Source organism: Metopolophium dirhodum, chromosome 5 (assembly GCF_019925205.1).
Source record: "Metopolophium dirhodum isolate CAU chromosome 5, ASM1992520v1, whole genome shotgun sequence".
NCBI lineage: Eukaryota > Metazoa > Arthropoda > Insecta > Hemiptera > Aphididae > Metopolophium > Metopolophium dirhodum.
The window spans coordinates 25,885,981-25,904,622 of record NC_083564.1 but is presented as its reverse complement, the minus strand read 5'-3'; the positions used below and the strand labels follow the sequence as shown (position 1 = coordinate 25,904,622).

General features: G+C 29.4%; 2 protein-coding genes across 2 annotated transcripts; both read right to left on the bottom strand.

Annotated features, from left to right (window-relative positions):
* Positions 1-353: 353 nt before the first annotated feature.
* On the bottom strand, positions 354-18,564 carry LOC132944960 (peroxidase-like). Its single transcript, XM_061014533.1, has 12 exons — positions 18,207-18,564; positions 13,615-13,801; positions 8,523-8,699; positions 7,866-8,041; positions 6,161-6,359; positions 5,196-5,393; positions 4,998-5,130; positions 3,720-3,876; positions 3,299-3,475; positions 2,976-3,174; positions 1,486-1,589; positions 354-1,355 (listed from the first exon to the last, which is right to left on the bottom strand). Exons 1-12 carry the CDS (start codon positions 18,276-18,278, stop codon positions 1,350-1,352), a joined length of 1,785 nt encoding a protein of 594 aa, XP_060870516.1. The 5' UTR covers positions 18,279-18,564; the 3' UTR covers positions 354-1,349.
* LOC132944958 (uncharacterized) lies at positions 9,068-12,293 on the bottom strand. Its single transcript, XM_061014531.1, has 2 exons — positions 10,108-12,293; positions 9,068-10,038 (listed from the first exon to the last, which is right to left on the bottom strand). The coding sequence occupies exons 1-2, from the start codon at positions 11,708-11,710 to the stop codon at positions 9,200-9,202; spliced, it is 2,442 nt and encodes an 813-aa protein (XP_060870514.1). The 5' UTR covers positions 11,711-12,293; the 3' UTR covers positions 9,068-9,199.
* Positions 18,565-18,642: the final 78 nt, after the last annotated feature.

Genomic DNA, 18,642 nt, shown 5'->3' with positions numbered 1-18,642 from the left:
CGCCATTCTCTGTGCATTTATGTAGTGATTATAAAATAATCTTTTACCTCACCTTACACTCTCAAGTCCCAGCTATAAAGGGTTGGATACCCCCTTGTCCCACACAACAGTAGAGCTGTAGCCTGTTACTTTTGTACACTCACATCAGCTATTTTCAAGTCTCTCTCTATTCTATCTATTCTTTCGTCTTCTTATCCACAGTTCTAAGACTTTTTCTATTATATTTTGAAAAACTGTATATTGAGGAATATTTTTATTTTTATTTATTCTTCAAGAAGATAATGGGCCCCACTGAGCATGTTCGTGTGGAGGCCCATAAATAAAATAAGTAGGTATAGGTGTAGGTACTTCGCTATTATGTTCCCAGCAATAACATAATATTATGAATTAATCTTAAGCTTATATTTTATTGTTGTATAGAACCGGTCACAGATACGTAGTTATTACTTATTTGTGTAACAATATAATCAGAAAATAACATTATATTATTCATTGACGAAACAACTTTGAACGGGATAACGACATTTATCTTTATCTTTAGCAGGATGAAAGACTGCTTATGAATGTGAGCGTGTTTACATTGTTTTCTTGTATATAATTTTTTTTTTATTGACTTAAGTCCGGCAACTATAGCCATTAGTTGTTTTTTTGTTGTAGGGGGGGGGGGGGGTGGTTGGTTAAAACACGTGTGTTTTTGGTTTGGCAGAATTTCAATTGGGCACCCTTAAGTTTCTGCCATGCCCGGTCGGGGGATGGCGACCTCACTCTCTAGGCAGTTGCCTGCCCAGAGAGAGGAGCCGTCCGTGGTCGAGATTTGAACCGGTGACGGTACACGTCGGAACCGACGAAGTAGTCCACTAGGCCACTCCGTCCTCATGTATAGCGTTCCTCGATAAATGAACTATCCAACTGTCTTCGCTCAAAATCGATTTTCGTATACAATGATTTTATATCATTGAATTATTTGGTGTCACACTGTCACCATCATGTTTTTGGGCTCAGGGGCAGGGTACAGATAATAATAATAATGTAAAAATAAATAATAATAATATATAATATGTAAATATCTAATTTTAACTAAGTACTTGATATCAAACTTTCAATGGTGTTAATTACTTAATTTAATCTGTAGTTAGGTATATTAATAACATATACTGAAATCCAGTAATAATGAAGAATCGCCGAGTCAGCTACTAATATTAAAAAATAAATTGATATTTTAATGTAATATTTAATTATAACTAAATTAAACAAACGATAACTTATGATTATCTTAATCACTTTAATTAGACGTATCCTCCCACGCCTTCAGATTTAGTGTAAAAGTGTGACAATCGATTTGTATTGTATTAGTTCTGTAAAATATATCAAATCATTAATCGGATTGGTAATATTTTTATATTTTCGTTTCAATGTAATTCTCAACAAGAAAATACGTCATGCTGTCATAATACAATATTCAAGACAATATTATATGTCGCTTACCTTCTGTCGAATGGCATAAATATGTTTTTTCGGTAAATACCGTAGTTTAGACGTCGCGCATATTACATTGCCGAAATTCACGTTTTTCAATGTATGTAATTGTTCTGAAAACAAAACAATTAGCATAATATATGTGTTTTAAACGTATATAAACAACGCGTTCCTTTTAAATATAAATATATCATTAATCATTATCCCTAGTTCAAGTTAATTGTGTACAATCTAATAAATGCGGGACATGAAAATTTCAGTTAACTATACGGTTTAGTAAAAACAGAGATTGAAAAACGCAGGCAGTTTATTAATAGTATATTTTAAGCTTCATTGAATAGGTGGTAATGGATATTTGCATTTGAATTTTGAAAGCAATGGAAATAATTGCATTCTATAAAACGTTTCTAACCAGTGCTTCGATAAAATCTATAGATAAGTCATAACTACCTATATGTCTATATACATATATTCAGTGTGTAAGTACCTATATAGATGGCTACATATGTTTAATATAACATAATTAGAGCAAATTATATAGGAATAAATATGATTTAGTGTGTAAAAATCTTGAATTATAATAGATTTTAGATAGGTATTTAGAAAATGTCAGTAACTTCAGTGTTTGTTACCTAAATATATTTTAATTAATGTATCAATACAAATTATTATGTGTTCATATTATTAATAGGTAGATGACTACAGTCTACAATAGATAGTGATCAGTGGAAGAGGAAAATAGTGAGTAGAGCTGGTAATATTGTAACAATATTCTCTTTGGGAACCTAACGGCTAACTTAATCTAACAGAGTATTGTTTATTATCATTGTTCTATTACTTCGAAAAGATAATGGGCCCCACTGAACGTACAAATGGGTACGTGTTCTATAACCTGTAATTTTACATGAACGTACAAAGTATAAGTTATGCTTTTTTAACATTTAACCATTAGGTATAATATAAGTAGGTTAAGTATTACACAATGTCACCTCTTTTTAAATTATCTAATAAAGGTATGTAACTCGAGCCAAATCATAAAGCTATCACTATCTTTGAAATATTATCTAAGAGAGACTAACTTCAGTCTCAATAGTCCCTTCTTTTTGTACCCAATCCTGGTTAAGGACGATTTTCGTACGTATCAATTCATTGGCGCAACTAGGGGGGGTCTAGGGGAGGCTTAGCCCCCCTTACTAAGGTTTAGCCCCCCCCACAAATATCCCTTATTGATTTAAATATAAGCCCCCTATGGGTTATTTTAGATAAATAGTTTTGTTAGCCCCCCAACTGCCCCAAGAATTTTAACCCTAGCTACGCCTATGCGTATCATATACAAATTATCAATATTCAGTGTTAAAAAAACTATAACTAATCGATCAATAAAGTTGATAGAGATTATATTATTTATAATTTAAAATTGATAAATTTCAATAAATTATTATTATAAACATTTATCAACGATCAATCTTAGAGCTTTTTTATCCCAACACAATACATACCCGGAGTAAAGCTTCCAGGTTGTCCTAGTATGTCGTAAAAGAAACGGTCACCAATCTTTTGTCGGTAGAAATTGTCAGCTAATACGCATTGGGTCGTGGGGCCGACCTTTGAACCTTCGGCGGGCATCTCCAATAGCGCACCCACGAGAAAATCGATGTCGTCAACACAAGAATAGAGGTTTTTCAATTTCCGGATATCCTATACGTCGGATAATAACAATACAATAATAGTAAATTTTTCGTTACAAGACGACGGTGATGATTGTGCGAGCACAGATCTTATAGATACAAAAAAAACCATTTAAAAAAAAAGGAGCATCAACCTTGTAAGAGATTAAATCGATTAAATCGTCAAACTCTTTAGCTTCCGGAATTCCACAAACCGATCTCATCTTGTTATAAGGGGGCATCCCGGTATCTCGACCTCTTTGTATATCCGTCGAGAGCAAATCACTTCCGCTGAATTTCGGTGTAGTTTGTTGGAATAAGCAATTTGATATCTGTAATGGGTAATTATATAGGGAGCAAAACATATTTCATAAACTTAAATTATATCATAATTCATAATATAGGGCATAGGCTATAGTGGTAAATTCGGGTTGGAAATAATATGTACAACATATAATAATATGTCGACTAAAATATCATACTATAGTCGGCAACGATTAATAGGTATTATCGTATTAACGAGCATTTTAAGCAACTTTATATTTCATAGTATGTAATTATGTATAATATATATACCCAAACGTTGTAAGACGGCTGTTCTTCACGAGTAGGCATTTCTTGAAATCCACGTAGCAGACTATCAAAGTTATTCGGCAATGGTAAAAGATCGGGCTTGTTCATCCAGTCGGTGAGCAAAACGGGATGTATATTGAAGTGGTATTTACCTATAAAACTGACGGAAACAATGCGTTTATCAAGAGATAATAATATAATTTTTGAATGGTCATTAGCAGGGTTGGGATTTTATAGTACTTAAAATTGCATAAATATGCGCTATAATATTACCTTAAATATCGCTAAATATGCGCTAAAATTATTCAAAAAAAGGAAATATATTAATTAATAATTTTTTAATCACTTACAAATTATTATAGGTAGTTACTTAAGATTTGAAATAATTTAGTCACTCTGATCAGAATCCAAATGAATTGACTATACAACGCATTCAACGCTCGTTCGTTGATAATTGGCGATTAATAATCGCAGTAGAAATCGACGAAAAAAACCCAACAAAATCAGCAGATAACAAAAATTAGAAAAAAATACCTAATACGAAATTATCATAATAATTCGATTGACAAAAATCTAAAAACACGTTAACTAAAATTTAATTTCATAAAATATGGCCGATTTTGATTCATAAAACAGGTAAAAATGCAAAAAAGTCTCAAAGAGTCCAAAAAAACACTAAAAACTAAAAAATCGCAAAATATGCAAAAAAAGCAAAATAAAATTTTTAATTTGAGTTCTCTGTTTTATGAAACACGTTTTTAGCTTAATCTGCTATTTTTTAAGCATCTCATAAGAAATATGCAAATGCTATAAAATCCCAACGGTCATTTGTTTTAGAGTTACACTAAAAACCAAAATCGATTTTCTCAAAAAATTCCTTAATTTTTCTTTTGTTTTTTACGTCGCTTTTGAAAACTACTGGGAATTTTTACTTTTGACCCCCCAAAGTACCAACTATATTCACTTTCCTATCAGAAAAGTTACTGTTGAAGAAAATCCAAGCAGTAAGCACTTTTACTGTTCTAAATGGTGATGCCAGAAACAAAAATTAAAAATTAAAAATAAAAAAAAAATAAAAAACAAAAAAAAAACACACATCATTGTAAAATCAATACATTCATCGCTTCGCTCAGAATCTAAAATAACCATTTAACCCCTAAAAATTTGTTGTTAAGATTAACCTACTTAAATGTATATTTAAAATTGTTCACACTATACGTAATTATTTCATGTGATGTGTATACACTATACCTACATATTATATAGATATAATATAGTTACTTTAAGATGGAAGGGATTTCCTTATGGAGTATCCGGAACGCGCCTGTCGAATGCTCTTGGGTCGTGCCCGGATTTACATTTTCGTCGTATACCGTTTGTTCGAAAAATCCGTATGAATGCATAAAATGTTCTCCTAAAACATTTGAATTGCACTCAAACAATGCAGACCTCGTAAATATTACGATTTTTAGTGCCTACCCAACAAAATCGGCAGATAATGGGTGTACGTAATGTGCTGAATGACGGCGATTACAATCCTACGCGTTTCTTGGTAAATTTCTTCGTCACGCCAAAACGGATTGAAACGTTTCAAGTCATATGCAACAATATTGTGGAACCTCAAAAACACGTTTTGGAAAAGAGCGATTCCTAGGTTTTGATTTACCCGACTGTCACCTAACACGAAAAACAAAAATATTATCGTAAACGAAACTTTTAAATTTGATTTATTCGATATTATAAGTAGGGTACTAAATTTGAAGTATTTCACTTGCAATTTTCAATGAAAATATGAAAAATATTTTTTCTTCTTTCAAACGTGTTCGGTTATAGATGATTAGAAACAATAAATTGATTACACACTTAGAATTAAAAAAAAACATATTATTTTTGATTTATTATTTCATATTTGTATATTCTATATTATATAGTGCTGAAAAATATTCCTGGCATTATTTTGAGAATAAAAACATTTTTTTTACATGAGTTTTAAAATATTGTTGTATATCAGCGATCCAAAAGATAATGGTTTGTTATAAAGTTGAAGTCAATTCCAACAATGAATGAAATAATAGTGTATTTTCAGTAATTATAAAGTGTACAAATGTCGTATAATATGTGTGTATGATATGTAGCTGAGTGATGTGAAGGTGCTCTGGGCTCATTATTTAATACTTAGATCATATAGTTTGTTATGACTATTATAGATTTGTTAAACAACTTATAAATTATATGTATATATGTTACATATTTTTTTTGTTTCATACAATAAACCAACTTTTAAAAAGATTCACTTAGAAGTTGACGACTATACATTTTTAGGTATAATAAACATTTCATTTTTATTTCTCATCAAAATGAAATATTTCATGAAAAATGCATGAAATATTTCAAGGAAATAAATTTCATGAAATTTTTAAACCCTAATTTATAAGTATTCGTACCCGCGGCAAAGCAAACTGACGAATTTGACGATGTGTCACATTGCTTCGACGTCCGATTCCTCTGCGGACAAAATTCCTGTTGACCTACGTAAAAGTCCGATTTTAATCGTCCGTCCTTGAACGACCGCAAATCTGCAGCGACTTTCTCATCGGAACCGTATATTTGGGATCCGTCGATGAAATGCGTAGCGTCGACCATCTGAAAATGATTTATGATTGTATGATATAGAATATTATAATATAGTACTTATAGGTACGTGCTTTCCTAACTTTAGGGATACTTGGCTGGTGGCTCAAGTTATTCATCCAATTTTACTTGTGAACTTTTTTTATCATATAATAATAATAATAATAATATACTCTAATATTTTGATAGTCAAACTCTTCGAATTGACCATACTGACATAATCTTTTTTGTATGGTTTCATTAATAATTAGTAATTAGTAGTTTGGAAATTGTAATTGCCAAAGCTATAAACATTTATTATTTTTAATTTATTTACAATTTTAAAATATTACAATTTTTATCATAATATATTATGTAAGATATCAAATATTTAAGTTTAAGTATTTTAATTTTAAGACGATAATGATGTCTGTTTTCTTAAATTAATTTCGAAATATATTCAATGAAATGCACGAAAAAAATATAGGTAGTACACGATTCATAGCAATCAAAAAATGCCTTTTGATGTCTTGTCTGACTCCCTGTACAATTAAACAAACATATCAATATCATTATAACATGGATATAATTAATAATGTTATATGTTGTGCCAGAATAATATCTTATATACAGCTTGTAGGAAATAAAAATAAAATTTCCACTCGTTTCAATAAATTTTGTCTGTTATAATTTTTACGTTGTCGTAATAATATATTATAATTTATAATAGTTGAAAGATAAAATCATGTATTATATTATAATATAACTGGACTTTTCAAGAAAAAAAATCATTTACCTAAAGGCTAAAAGTATTTAATCAAGATTTGTCAACAATTATGAACGGATATAGTTATAAGGTAAATATAATATTAATTCTCAATATGTGTACAATGTTGGTCCCAAAAGTTGAGAAATACTAAACGTAAGATGCCAGATGATATAATATTAACTATATGGTCTAAAAATGTCATATTATATAACTCTTCTTCTATCTATTCTATCTTCTATCTTCTCTAACTGTATATAAACGTGAAACTACTTATATACTTAGATACGGCTAATATCAGAAACTACGCGATCGAATCTTTTTTTCTCGTGTTCTTAATTGTCAGTTTTGGATGAAAGTACATTTTAGAAGAACCCACCGAAAAAGTAGGAAATCTGGAAGGCAAAAATACAACAGTGGCGCCGTCTGTTATAATATATTTTTGTTTATTGTAAGGTTGTTATTCGTTATATGATTGAATATAATTTTAGACCTGTATTATTATATATTTTGGTCAAAACCATATAACTTAATAAAAATGGTATTCCTATCGCTAACTTTTCGGTCGTTGTCCCGGTGTTACCTACAATTTTCACGGTACCTATTATATTATATTAATCTTATAGTTCTTAGATATTTTAGGGAATGGGATATGTATGGTGATACACAAATGTTTTACACTCTGACAAAGCCAGGTAATTAAGCTAGTTATAGTATATTATTGTAATTTGTAGTATCAGACAAATTTAAAATATTGTTATTGCAGCACTCACAAATGTCGTATGTTTTAATCGACAGCCGTAGGAAATAGACGTCCGTGCACGGTTGAAATTGAGGCACGTCTGTCCACGTTTTAAATAAATTGGATCGTTTTTTGGCACTTCAATGACCGCTTGACATTGGGGAGGCACCGATTTAGCTTTTTGTAAATCGCAACAATTGCCACCGACTGAAAACGACCGGTGTTACGTAAATACGTATACATTCAATGGAATTATTTACTACTCATTTCACTTTTGTAGTAAAATGTGAGTTCAGGTTTAAATATAAATTATAAGCACATAATATTTCATACAGATTATATCAAGTGGTTTTCGAAAAAAAATGTATACATTTTCTACAATCATTTTTTGCATGAATAATGTTAAACATTAAACATAGGTATTCATAAAATTATATATTATTATGTAGCATCTAAAATACAAATAGGTTCGTAACTCAAAGTAGACAACTTTAAAAATTAAACATTTTAATACACTTAACGAAAAATACCTATAGTGTAGTACCTTATACCTACCATAGTGTAGTGATGGGTTAATATTTAATATTTTGCTTTCATCACTGATGCCCCTCCATTTTCCTACAGTCCTACTTATAACTTTTGTGGACTTATGTGGAGTGTTATAAGCTTATATTTTGTTGATGATTACCTGAAACGTCGGGTGGTAAACGAGTTGTATCGTGTGCAACAAATTGACCCCATTCCATAAAAAGAACGTTATGGTCGTTCGGGTACGGAAACTGTTCGTAAAGAAACATTTTCTGTTGAATGTATCTGGCGTTAGGCAATGGATTGCCGTTTGCTTGCTTACGGAACTGGTATTCCCCTGATAAAGATGGTTTTCATTTGTTAATCGATTTAAGTTATTTCCGCATAGGATACGTAACACAAAATGTATTATTGTCAGAATTCAATATCTATAATTTTAAGTATTACATATGAAAATTTGCAATTAAGAAGATGTAAGCGCACTGTTTGTTTTTTACCTATACGCGCAACATACAGGCGCGGATCCAGCCTACCTTAACGGGGGGGGGCGGATTATAAATAAGTATACATATTTAGATACCTACTGCTAAATACGAGTATATTATATTATTATTATATATATATATATAAATAGTTATAAATGCAATAGTACAGAATGCAATTCCTGATTATTTATAAATTTATAATGAATACATAAACTGCATTAAATTTCTTTATTTCTTTATTTAATTATTTAAATTACATTTTTAAATCTATCTTTTTCTTTTAAAATACCTTTTAAAATTCATAATAAAATATAATATAACAATTTTGAAGTTAAAACATTTTAATTATGAATCAAATTACAAAGTCCAATCTTCTGTTAGATTGAGCAAATATATCTATAACTTCATCGTGGTTTATAATGACATCTCGATGAGCGTGTAATAATGCCAGTCCATTTAATCGTTCCTCTGATATTCTCGACCTCATCCATGTTTTGACTCGTCGTAGTGATGAAAAATTACGTTCAGCTGTTGCACCTGTAGCCGGTAACGTGATAAGTATTTTTAACAATACATTTATTCCAGAAAAAAGGTCCGGGTCACATTGTTTGATAGCTTCTAAAGGTGACGAAGGTAATTGTTCCTCTTGCAACCAATAATTGTGCCAAAGTTCAAATTCACCAATTATTGAAGATTCAAAAATATCTCTAGGTATATTTATTTCATGAGCTACTAAGTCACCAAATTGATTAATCACGTTTTTTATTTTATTTTCTAATTTAAATTTGTCATCAAAAATGGATTTTGTTTTAACTATGTTGGGCAACACTACGTCTAGATCAAAAACTGACATTAAATCTTCATCGAATCTAGATTCTAAATCATATAGTAAATTATCGAGAAAGGGAATAAAAAGAGTTATTCTAAAATATTCTTCAACAGATTGAGTTTGAGGATTTTCTCTGTTTTTCATTACTTCAGATAATCTTGGCTTGTTAATTCCGATTGAAATCCCCAAGTTGGCCATCTGATTTTCAGCGGTTTTAAATATTTTGTTAAAACAGTTGGAACTATTTTCTCGTTTTTTTTTCAAAATAGAAATTACATTTTTAATTATAGTAGTAGCTGAAAATTTGTCCTGGCTTTTGGACTGCAATAATTTACTTACTGGAGATGTTAAAGTAAAAATTTCTGAAACAGTTGTTAATGTCAAAATAAATTCTCCAGTCGATGCTGATTTAGATAAGTAAGATGCTTTACTTGCGGTATTTATATCATCCCAATCTGATATTTTGTCTAATGCCTCGATTATGGAACTTAGGCCAGTGAAAAATTGTAAAATACAGTCATGTTTTTCCACCCATCTTGTCTCACATAATGAATGTAATGATGATTTTAAAGTATTTTTCAAAATATAGTTTTTTTTTGCTGATGAATTAAAAAAATTAATTATTTCTTTCATTATTCCGAAAGCATTTCTTACAAATTTAATTTTGCACCCTTTCATAATAGACAAATTTAAGGCATGACTAAAACAAGTGCATTTGATTGCATTTTTCATTTTTTCTTTAAGTGTTTTAACTGCTCCACATTTTTCGGATAGCATAACACTACATCCATCTGTTGTAATTCCGACGCAATTTTCAAATGGTAAATCAAGTTTTTTTAAAATGCTCAAAACTGAATTTCCTATAATTTCACCAGTCATTTTAGGTTCTACTTCCCCTCCAGTATTTTTATAATTGTCTTTATGACAGTCTAAGAATCCGATAAAATCTTCATACACTTCATTTTTATGGACATATCGAATAACAGTGACTAACTGGGAAATATTTGATACATCGGTGGTTTCATCAAAAATAACACTATAAAATTTTGATTGTTTTACTCTTTCCAACACATTTTTTAGTATCAAATTTCCTATAATACAAATAAGTTCGTTCTGTGTCGTTTTACTAATGTAAGTGGCTCTAGACTCGGAACTTAATAAATGATTTTTTAAAATCTCATCACCAGATGAAATTCTGAAATTTAATAATTCCCTGAAATTTCCATTATTTTCTGTAGGCTTTTGAGAATCGTCAAATATACTGCCATCATCGCGATGTCCTCGAATAGCAATATTTTGTTTACCAAGAAATATTAACGAGTCAATTATTGGTTTCAACCGAGATCTGTTTTCTTTAACTTGTTCATAATGAGCTGTATTTAGTTTATTGGTAATTTTATTTTGTGGATTATTATAAATATGTAAAAATGATTTTCCATCCTGAACGGCGTTTTTATGGTAAATATTTCTACTATGAGTTTCTAGGTAACCATCCTTTCCAAGAAGTTTAGCAAATTTGGTTAAAGGTTCGGTTACTAGACACTTAAGAGGCATTGTATTTTTTGATCCTGTGCCAGTATTAGAGTGATTAAAAACTGAACAATAAACACAGAATAAACCATTCATAGATTTTGATATCACTAGCCAAAAATATTTTTCCAAATGCTCTAATTTTACGTATCTTTTTTCTATACTACCACATTTTTTGTGAGTAGAAAAGGGAAAATTATTTTTATTTAGGGGTCTCCAATGATCTTCAAGAAGTTGTTTTTTAAAAATATTATTAATGTGTAAATTTGAATTTAAAAAATCTCCAATATCTAGTTTTTTATTTAAATTAATTTCAGTGTTTAGTGGTTGACAAATATTTAATTCAATTTTTTCTTTGGATGATAAAGACGACTCACTTGAATCCACTGCAATTCGATTTTTATTTTCCTCAGTTGTTCGATCATCATTTTCCACAGTACTTGCACTAGTTGCACTTTTCTTTTTAAAAAAATGTGTAATATCGACATTTTTCCTCTTAGACATTATGTTTTTGTTCAATAAACGAATAAAATGAAATAATTACAGTATAACAACTTACAACTATAATACAAACGTCACCAATTAAATTAAAAGAATAAATCGCGGTCACTTTTAACGGCGTATTACGAGAAATATAATTTCGATTATTAAGGAAATTATACGTAATACGAGTACGCGTGTATATCTGCGGTTGTCAAACTAAAGACTAAAGAGTGTCTAATCTAATGTCAACAGTCAACACAACAATTATTACTATTATAGGTACTGCTAGAAATAAATTGATATCTGTATTATAAATATGTATATTTCAGGCAGTCGAGAATAAGGAAGATTTAATATCTGTAAACAAAATAAACATGTAATCTCATACTATTTTTAGGACAAAACTCTACGATTCGGCTGGGCTGGCCGGCTGGTGGTTGTCGTCGCTCATACGGTCGCAATAATATTGTTGTCATATGTTTATGTTATAAAAATAAAAGACAAACATTTGTGACAATAACAATTAACAATACGTTAGAATGGTATAACACAAAATAATGTAATTTAATAGTACAACAAATTCGATACAACACATTTTGATACGGCTGACGGGGGGGGCGGCCGCCCCTACCGCCCCCCACTGGATCCGCGCCTGGCAACATATAGACAAAACGCATTATATGTTTTTGAGTTATCTTAAAGGATCATCTACTACAACAATTATATAGAGAATAATATATTCGAGGGTACTAAATATCGATTTTTTAATTTAAATATGCAACATTTTTTAAAAATTTTTTTTAATTCAAATATAAAGTTAAATAATAATAAAATATAAAACTGACATGTCAAACCCTCAAAAACATTATCATCCATAATTTTTTTAATAGGCGATTTTCCTCTAAGATTACGCAAAAAACCATAATTATAAAACGATTTTAGATAAATGCGTTTTATTCTATGTGGTGCTAAGAAAAAAGGTCTAATATAAGATAAAAAACAAATATTATTTATTTATTATTACATTGTAAAGCACGGACATTAAGTCCAATAAAATTATATAAAGAATATATGCCAGTTTACGTACAGTATACATATAATAAAAAGAGAGAGAAAAAAATAGAACAATATTTTTTTTATTTTTTTTTCATTGGTCCTTAAGCCCGGCATCTAGGACCATTAGTTGTTTGTAGGGTTGTATTGTGGTGGTGGTAGGGTTTGGAACGGTGAGTTTTTACACGTGAGTGTTTGTGTTTGGCAGAATTTTTAAGTGGGCACCCGTAGGTATCTGCCATACCCGGGTGGGTGATGGCGGCCTTTCTCTCCGTCACCGTGATTGTCCGAATAAAAATGCCACCCGTAGCCGGGATCGAAACGGCGTCAGTGCGCGTCGCAACCGACTCCTTAGTCTGCTCGGCCACTCCGTCCCCCAGAACAATATTATAATTGCGCTTACATCCTCTTAAATGAACAGCTGGGATCAGATGCTATACGCCGACATTCGTGTATAACGTATGTAGTATTATACTATATTATCTATATATTAGTAATAATATGATCATTATTTTCTGCAACGCTAAATATACAGAATGAGATTGCTTCATCACAGTGCATTTTAGACTAAAATTAAATTTTTTACTATAAATATTTCAATATTTGTAAATATAAATTATTACAATATCTGCTGTGATTTATTTAACTATTTTTTCAAGTCATTTTATCCTTGGTTATTCTGTGTTGAAAATACGAAACAAACATTTTTTCTACAACATTTTGTTTATAGTTGCAAAACCTCAATGTCCATGTAGTGCTTTCTTAATTCATTTTGTAACACGGTTATTCTACCTAACTAGGTTTTCTTTAAAAATATTTTAACATCGATCATATTGCATTTATTTTATTAAGTAATTAAATGCAGCACTTACCATCATCGTAGTAAGCATCGAGTATTCGTAAATGTGGGGTTATAGAAGCACCAAGCCACGGAGTTCTCAAATTGTTGCACGATCCATTGATACTCCGGTATTTGGCATTTGCGTCACAAGAAATGGTCGGAGCACATAACTCGGCATAATCGTTATACGTCAAAGTATAATTCGGCGCCAATTTAAACTGAGGTATAATAATTTATATAGGTATATTTATTTTATGTTACACTTCTTTTATATTCATCAATCAAGTTAAAATTAAATATTTGGAACGCATTACCGGTTTGAATTTGATTCGTATTATTTTTTTACAGCACAGGACATTATTAAATTCATTTTTAAAATTTTATTCGCATGCGTAAGCGTAACAAAACCATTTTATCTAATTTCACACTCAATTTTGGAGTTTAAATTACAATTTTTTTTAAACTACCTACTTTGATTTTTACAATTTTTTTCATCTTAAACTTTCACTGATTGAAACTTGAAAGTGGGTATAAGTTTCAACAAATCATTAAAAAAAATTGTAAAACCATTGCTGGTAGATTGATAAATATGTCTATCAATCGATCTTGTTATTAAGATAGAAAAAAATATTCAAAAAATGTTGTAACTCACTTTATTGAAATAAAACAGTAAAATTAAAAATCAATATTCCGTTTTAAATACAGATATACGGTTTAATAAAATGTATCGTTCTTCGTATATGAGTTAAGAAATATAATATATACCATTGATTTTATAATATATAATATTATAGTATTATAATGTATTATTTTACAGTATTAGGTATGTGTATCAGTATAATAATAGTATATTATAACATCAAAGCGTATTGCTTACACCGAAATCTTGTTAATAGCTGCGTATATTGTTATAGATTTGCAAAACGGACTACCTAAATACATAATAATATAGGAACAATTAAATTCCATTTTTCTGTCATTAATAATTTGGAATCCGTCATAATATTGTGAAGACACATCGGAGCCATGGGATGAAAAAGTTCGAATACCTCTGCTATATAGGTACAATTGATTAGAATATAATAATAGTAAACGATAAAGGAACTCTAACTTCTGAATAAACAATGTGATTTGTTAAAAATGTTTGAGTGAAAACGAATCAGATTTAAAATTATGGTAATTAAATTATCTAGTTAACATTTTAATATTAGATTTTTATGTCTTTACTATTACATTATGAGAAAATGCCAAATAACTCAATAAAAATTATTTATGTAGTACCTACCTATAATAATATTATGTACAATGTACCTATATCTAAAGTACATTTTAAAGCATATATATCGTTCTATTTTTCTTTATTACGATCCAGTTTCGAATATGCTGTTTTTATCTGGTACAACAATATTCCGTCTCTCAAAATCATGACTTAAAGACATAATGGCTATACCTCAAAATAATTTTCTTCGTTATTTATCTTGAAAATCTATGTAATTCTCAAAAACTTGCACATTCAAGTTATGATAACATTGTATGTATAACTACATCAAATGCATACGTCGAAACATAAATAATTTAGATAATATTTGTATCTAATCTTATTAATCATAGGTAATTTAGATTGTAGGTTGTTGGTAACCAATTGGATCTATAGATCTAAGTTGAATCTAAGTACCTGATCTAAGAACTTTTCTATAGATGGTACTTTTAAAAATTCTCTGTACTTATTTTTATAACTAGGATGAAATTCGTAAAAATCGCATATTATTTTGTAGGCATAATTTTATTAATATATTATTGTTTTCTTAAATTCTTTGCTCTAAATAGTTTTTCTAAATACTATGTATTGAATTCAAATTTAACACATACATATATTAGACTATTACAACAGTAATTACTAATTTTTATAAATTACAATTTACAAATAACTAGAAATGAATAAATGATAGACTATATGAATTTGTTGGGTAGGCTCGGTTTTTCAATCATCCAGTTATTCGTCAAATCAATATTTTACGCACACATTAGTAGTGATACTAAATATAAGCTAAGAAAATGGTCAAGGGGGAGATATATCTCCCTAATATCCCCCCGTAAATACCAGTGTTGTTAAATTCCTTTTATATAGGAATCCGTTCAATTCCTCGTTCCTTTAGTATAAATAGGGATTCGTTCAGTTCCTCGTTCATTTAATGTCAAAAGAAACTCGTTCAATTCCTAGTTCCTATGAAAAAGGAACTCATTCTGTTCCTCGTTCCTAGTGGTTCATGAGTTATTAGTAATTATCATAATCACTAATCAGAACACATAAGTCATATGTGAATAAAAAATTGGTAGTAGTTAATAATAATAAATAATAATTAAATCTACCTATTGAATTTCATTTGCATTTGTTTATACGGAAGATTTGACCACGCAGTGATTTTTGCGATTAATAATATAGGTATGCAAATTGAATTATTGATAATATTATTATGATCGTAATTTGCGCTATTTGAATCGTAAAAGTTACTGAAGACGTCACTGAACGGTTTGCGTTGACGTGCATGACGATGGTAACATTGTGGAACGACAGCAAAGGATGTACCAGAAATCAGAATCAGTGACGACAACCATAATGCAGCAAAATGTAACAGGAATGTATGGTTTGATCGAGACGGTCGTTGAACGGATAGGCAATAGGTACAACAGATGTGTTTATTATATAAGTACTGGCGCCGCTGCCACCGAAACTAAAGAAAAGTAGCGACTGTCTATGCGACCCTGGTACACCGAACCTATACTCCGATCGTATAACATGACCATCGTTATTACTGTCCCTATCTATTATTGTTCAATTTGATATGAGCATACCGCATTACCGCATTACCGCGTCGTTGTTGTTCCGTAGACGTACCTATCTAACTTTTTAATAATAATAAGTAGTAACAATCGATCGATTATTATGATTAATAAGAATAAAGAAGTAATACATTTTAATGTATGATAACAGTATAGTTAAGTGTAAACCATATTGTGTAATATTATAAATTATAATGGTGTATATGATTCAAAGCGTATTGGTTTTGTCATAATTTTAAGTTCAAATGATTAAAAAAAAAAAACGTGGAAATATATATTTAATATTTTTAAATAAATATAATAAATACGTATGTAGAACCTTATATTAAATTTCAAGCTTATTGTTGATCCAACACAAATTTTTGATCGATATTAATAGAAAAAATGATTTAAAAAAAGTGGGAAAGTGGGTAACGCTCTGCTGAACATTAGGTGTTTAAAGATGTCACTGCAATGGATGTGTTAAATCTGAATTCCATGATATAAAGTCATTATATACGAAAAACAATATTATAAGCGAGACGGCCAATTTATATAATATTACGAAGTATATTTTAAGATATTATTGTGGTTAAACTATTAAAGTAATTTATTTTACTATTAGGTATTAGTATTAATGTAGGTTACATTAATTTTTGGCGAAAAAATTGCATTTTAAAATGTCATTGTGTATATAAAATATAATAACATATTTTAAAAGTTTCAAGCACCTACCCAGGAATGAAATGTTTGATTACAACAGAACAACTAAAATTGATATTCATTCTTTAAATATCTAATTTCATCAAAATTTGAACTTAACATATCTCTATATGTTGGTTATAATATGCTTATGTGGAAACTTGTTTTAAATTTTCAATCCTTAGCTATAAAAATTGAACGTTTTATACATTTTTAACTACAAAATAATTTGTAAATTTTCAATTTGATAAATTTTGTCAACATTAAAACTTTATATGCTTAATGTATTTTTAATATTTTTAAATTGCTACTGTAACAATGTTTTGACTCAACAAATACAATTTTATTTTCACTCATAGAAAAAAAACTGAAAATTGAAAACGTATTTAAACAGCTCAAAACTAGTCAAAATATAGATAATAATATCAAGTACCTATAGAAAATGATAAAATAAACATTTGGTGTAAATTTCAAGTATACACGATTATATATTCGTTTTTGAATTACAACAAAATAAGAAAATCGTTCCATGAATAATCAAGTGAATATCCAATCTTGTAAAAATTTTAGCTTCAAATGCTCATACATTTTCAATTTGACTTCTCAGTAGACATTTTTTTCCGTTAAAGTTAGAAAAACTTATGAGGAATTTAGGTTTATGTTTTAAAATTTTATATATAAAAAGAAACATTTTTATGAATTCCTAACTCAAAATTATTTGCAAATTTTCATGATTTCGATGAACTTTGTGAAAATAACTCCCCACAGTTATAAAAAATTACTGTAGATTTACGTTTAACTTTTTTCTAAATTTCCATTAACAAAAACTCATGAGGAACCTAGTATTAAATTGTCGAGCTTTTGACCAAGCGAACATTTTTTCTTTGAAGATAATTTAAAAAAAAATAATAAAAATCGAAATAGTCTTATGCCCATAAATAGCTCAAAATAATTCAAAATATTTTTTAAATTGTGTGGTTATTTATATAAAATGCTAATTTAAACATTCAGTGAAAAAATTAGGATTACTGAATAGGTAATTGATTTTATTTACTTAGTATGTACATTTATTATTATTCGTGTCAACAAAATAAAACTTACCAATACAACAGACGAAATAGTGGATATAGTAATATAGATTACTATCATACAAATTGTCTTCAAATTGGCCATGATTATCGCGTTTGTATTGTGTCTCAATCGAGGGCATCTACGAGAATGACAATGCCGACGAATATATACAATATATTGTATTGTCACCAGTATATTATATTATACTGTTGTTCTTAGCTAACTTATCTGGAATATGAATCATGCATAGCTATATTTTAAACATAAAAAAGTTTCAAGGAAAGATAAATTACTGAATGGCAAATAGCAACTGTAACGGACACGTATGTATAATATGTATACCGTATAATACGTATGTCATGAATGTTATATTACGAATTCGTTGAAATACTATAAGAATTGGATAATAACATTTCTCTAGGCTTTATAGTTTTAACATCACATTTGTATGTACCGTCATTAAAAT

Excerpts from the sequence above, each read along its gene's own strand:
- LOC132944958 (XM_061014531.1), bottom strand. The coding sequence starts at position 11,710 with ATGTCTAAGAGGAAAAATGTCGATATTACACATTTTTTTAAAAAGAAA. Across the intron at positions 10,039-10,107 it reads GGATGATATAAATACCGCAA|AAATTTTTACTTTAACATCT; the intron begins GTAAAGCATCTT and ends CAACTGTTTCAG.
- LOC132944960 (XM_061014533.1), bottom strand. The coding sequence starts at position 18,278 with ATGGCCAATTTGAAGACAATTTGTATGATAGTAATCTATATTACTATA. Across the intron at positions 13,802-18,206 it reads CTATTTCGTCTGTTGTATTG|TTTAAATTGGCGCCGAATTA; the intron begins GTAAGTTTTATT and ends ATTATACCTCAG. Across the intron at positions 5,131-5,195 it reads TTATCTGCCGATTTTGTTGG|GAGAACATTTTATGCATTCA; the intron begins GTAGGCACTAAA and ends CAAATGTTTTAG.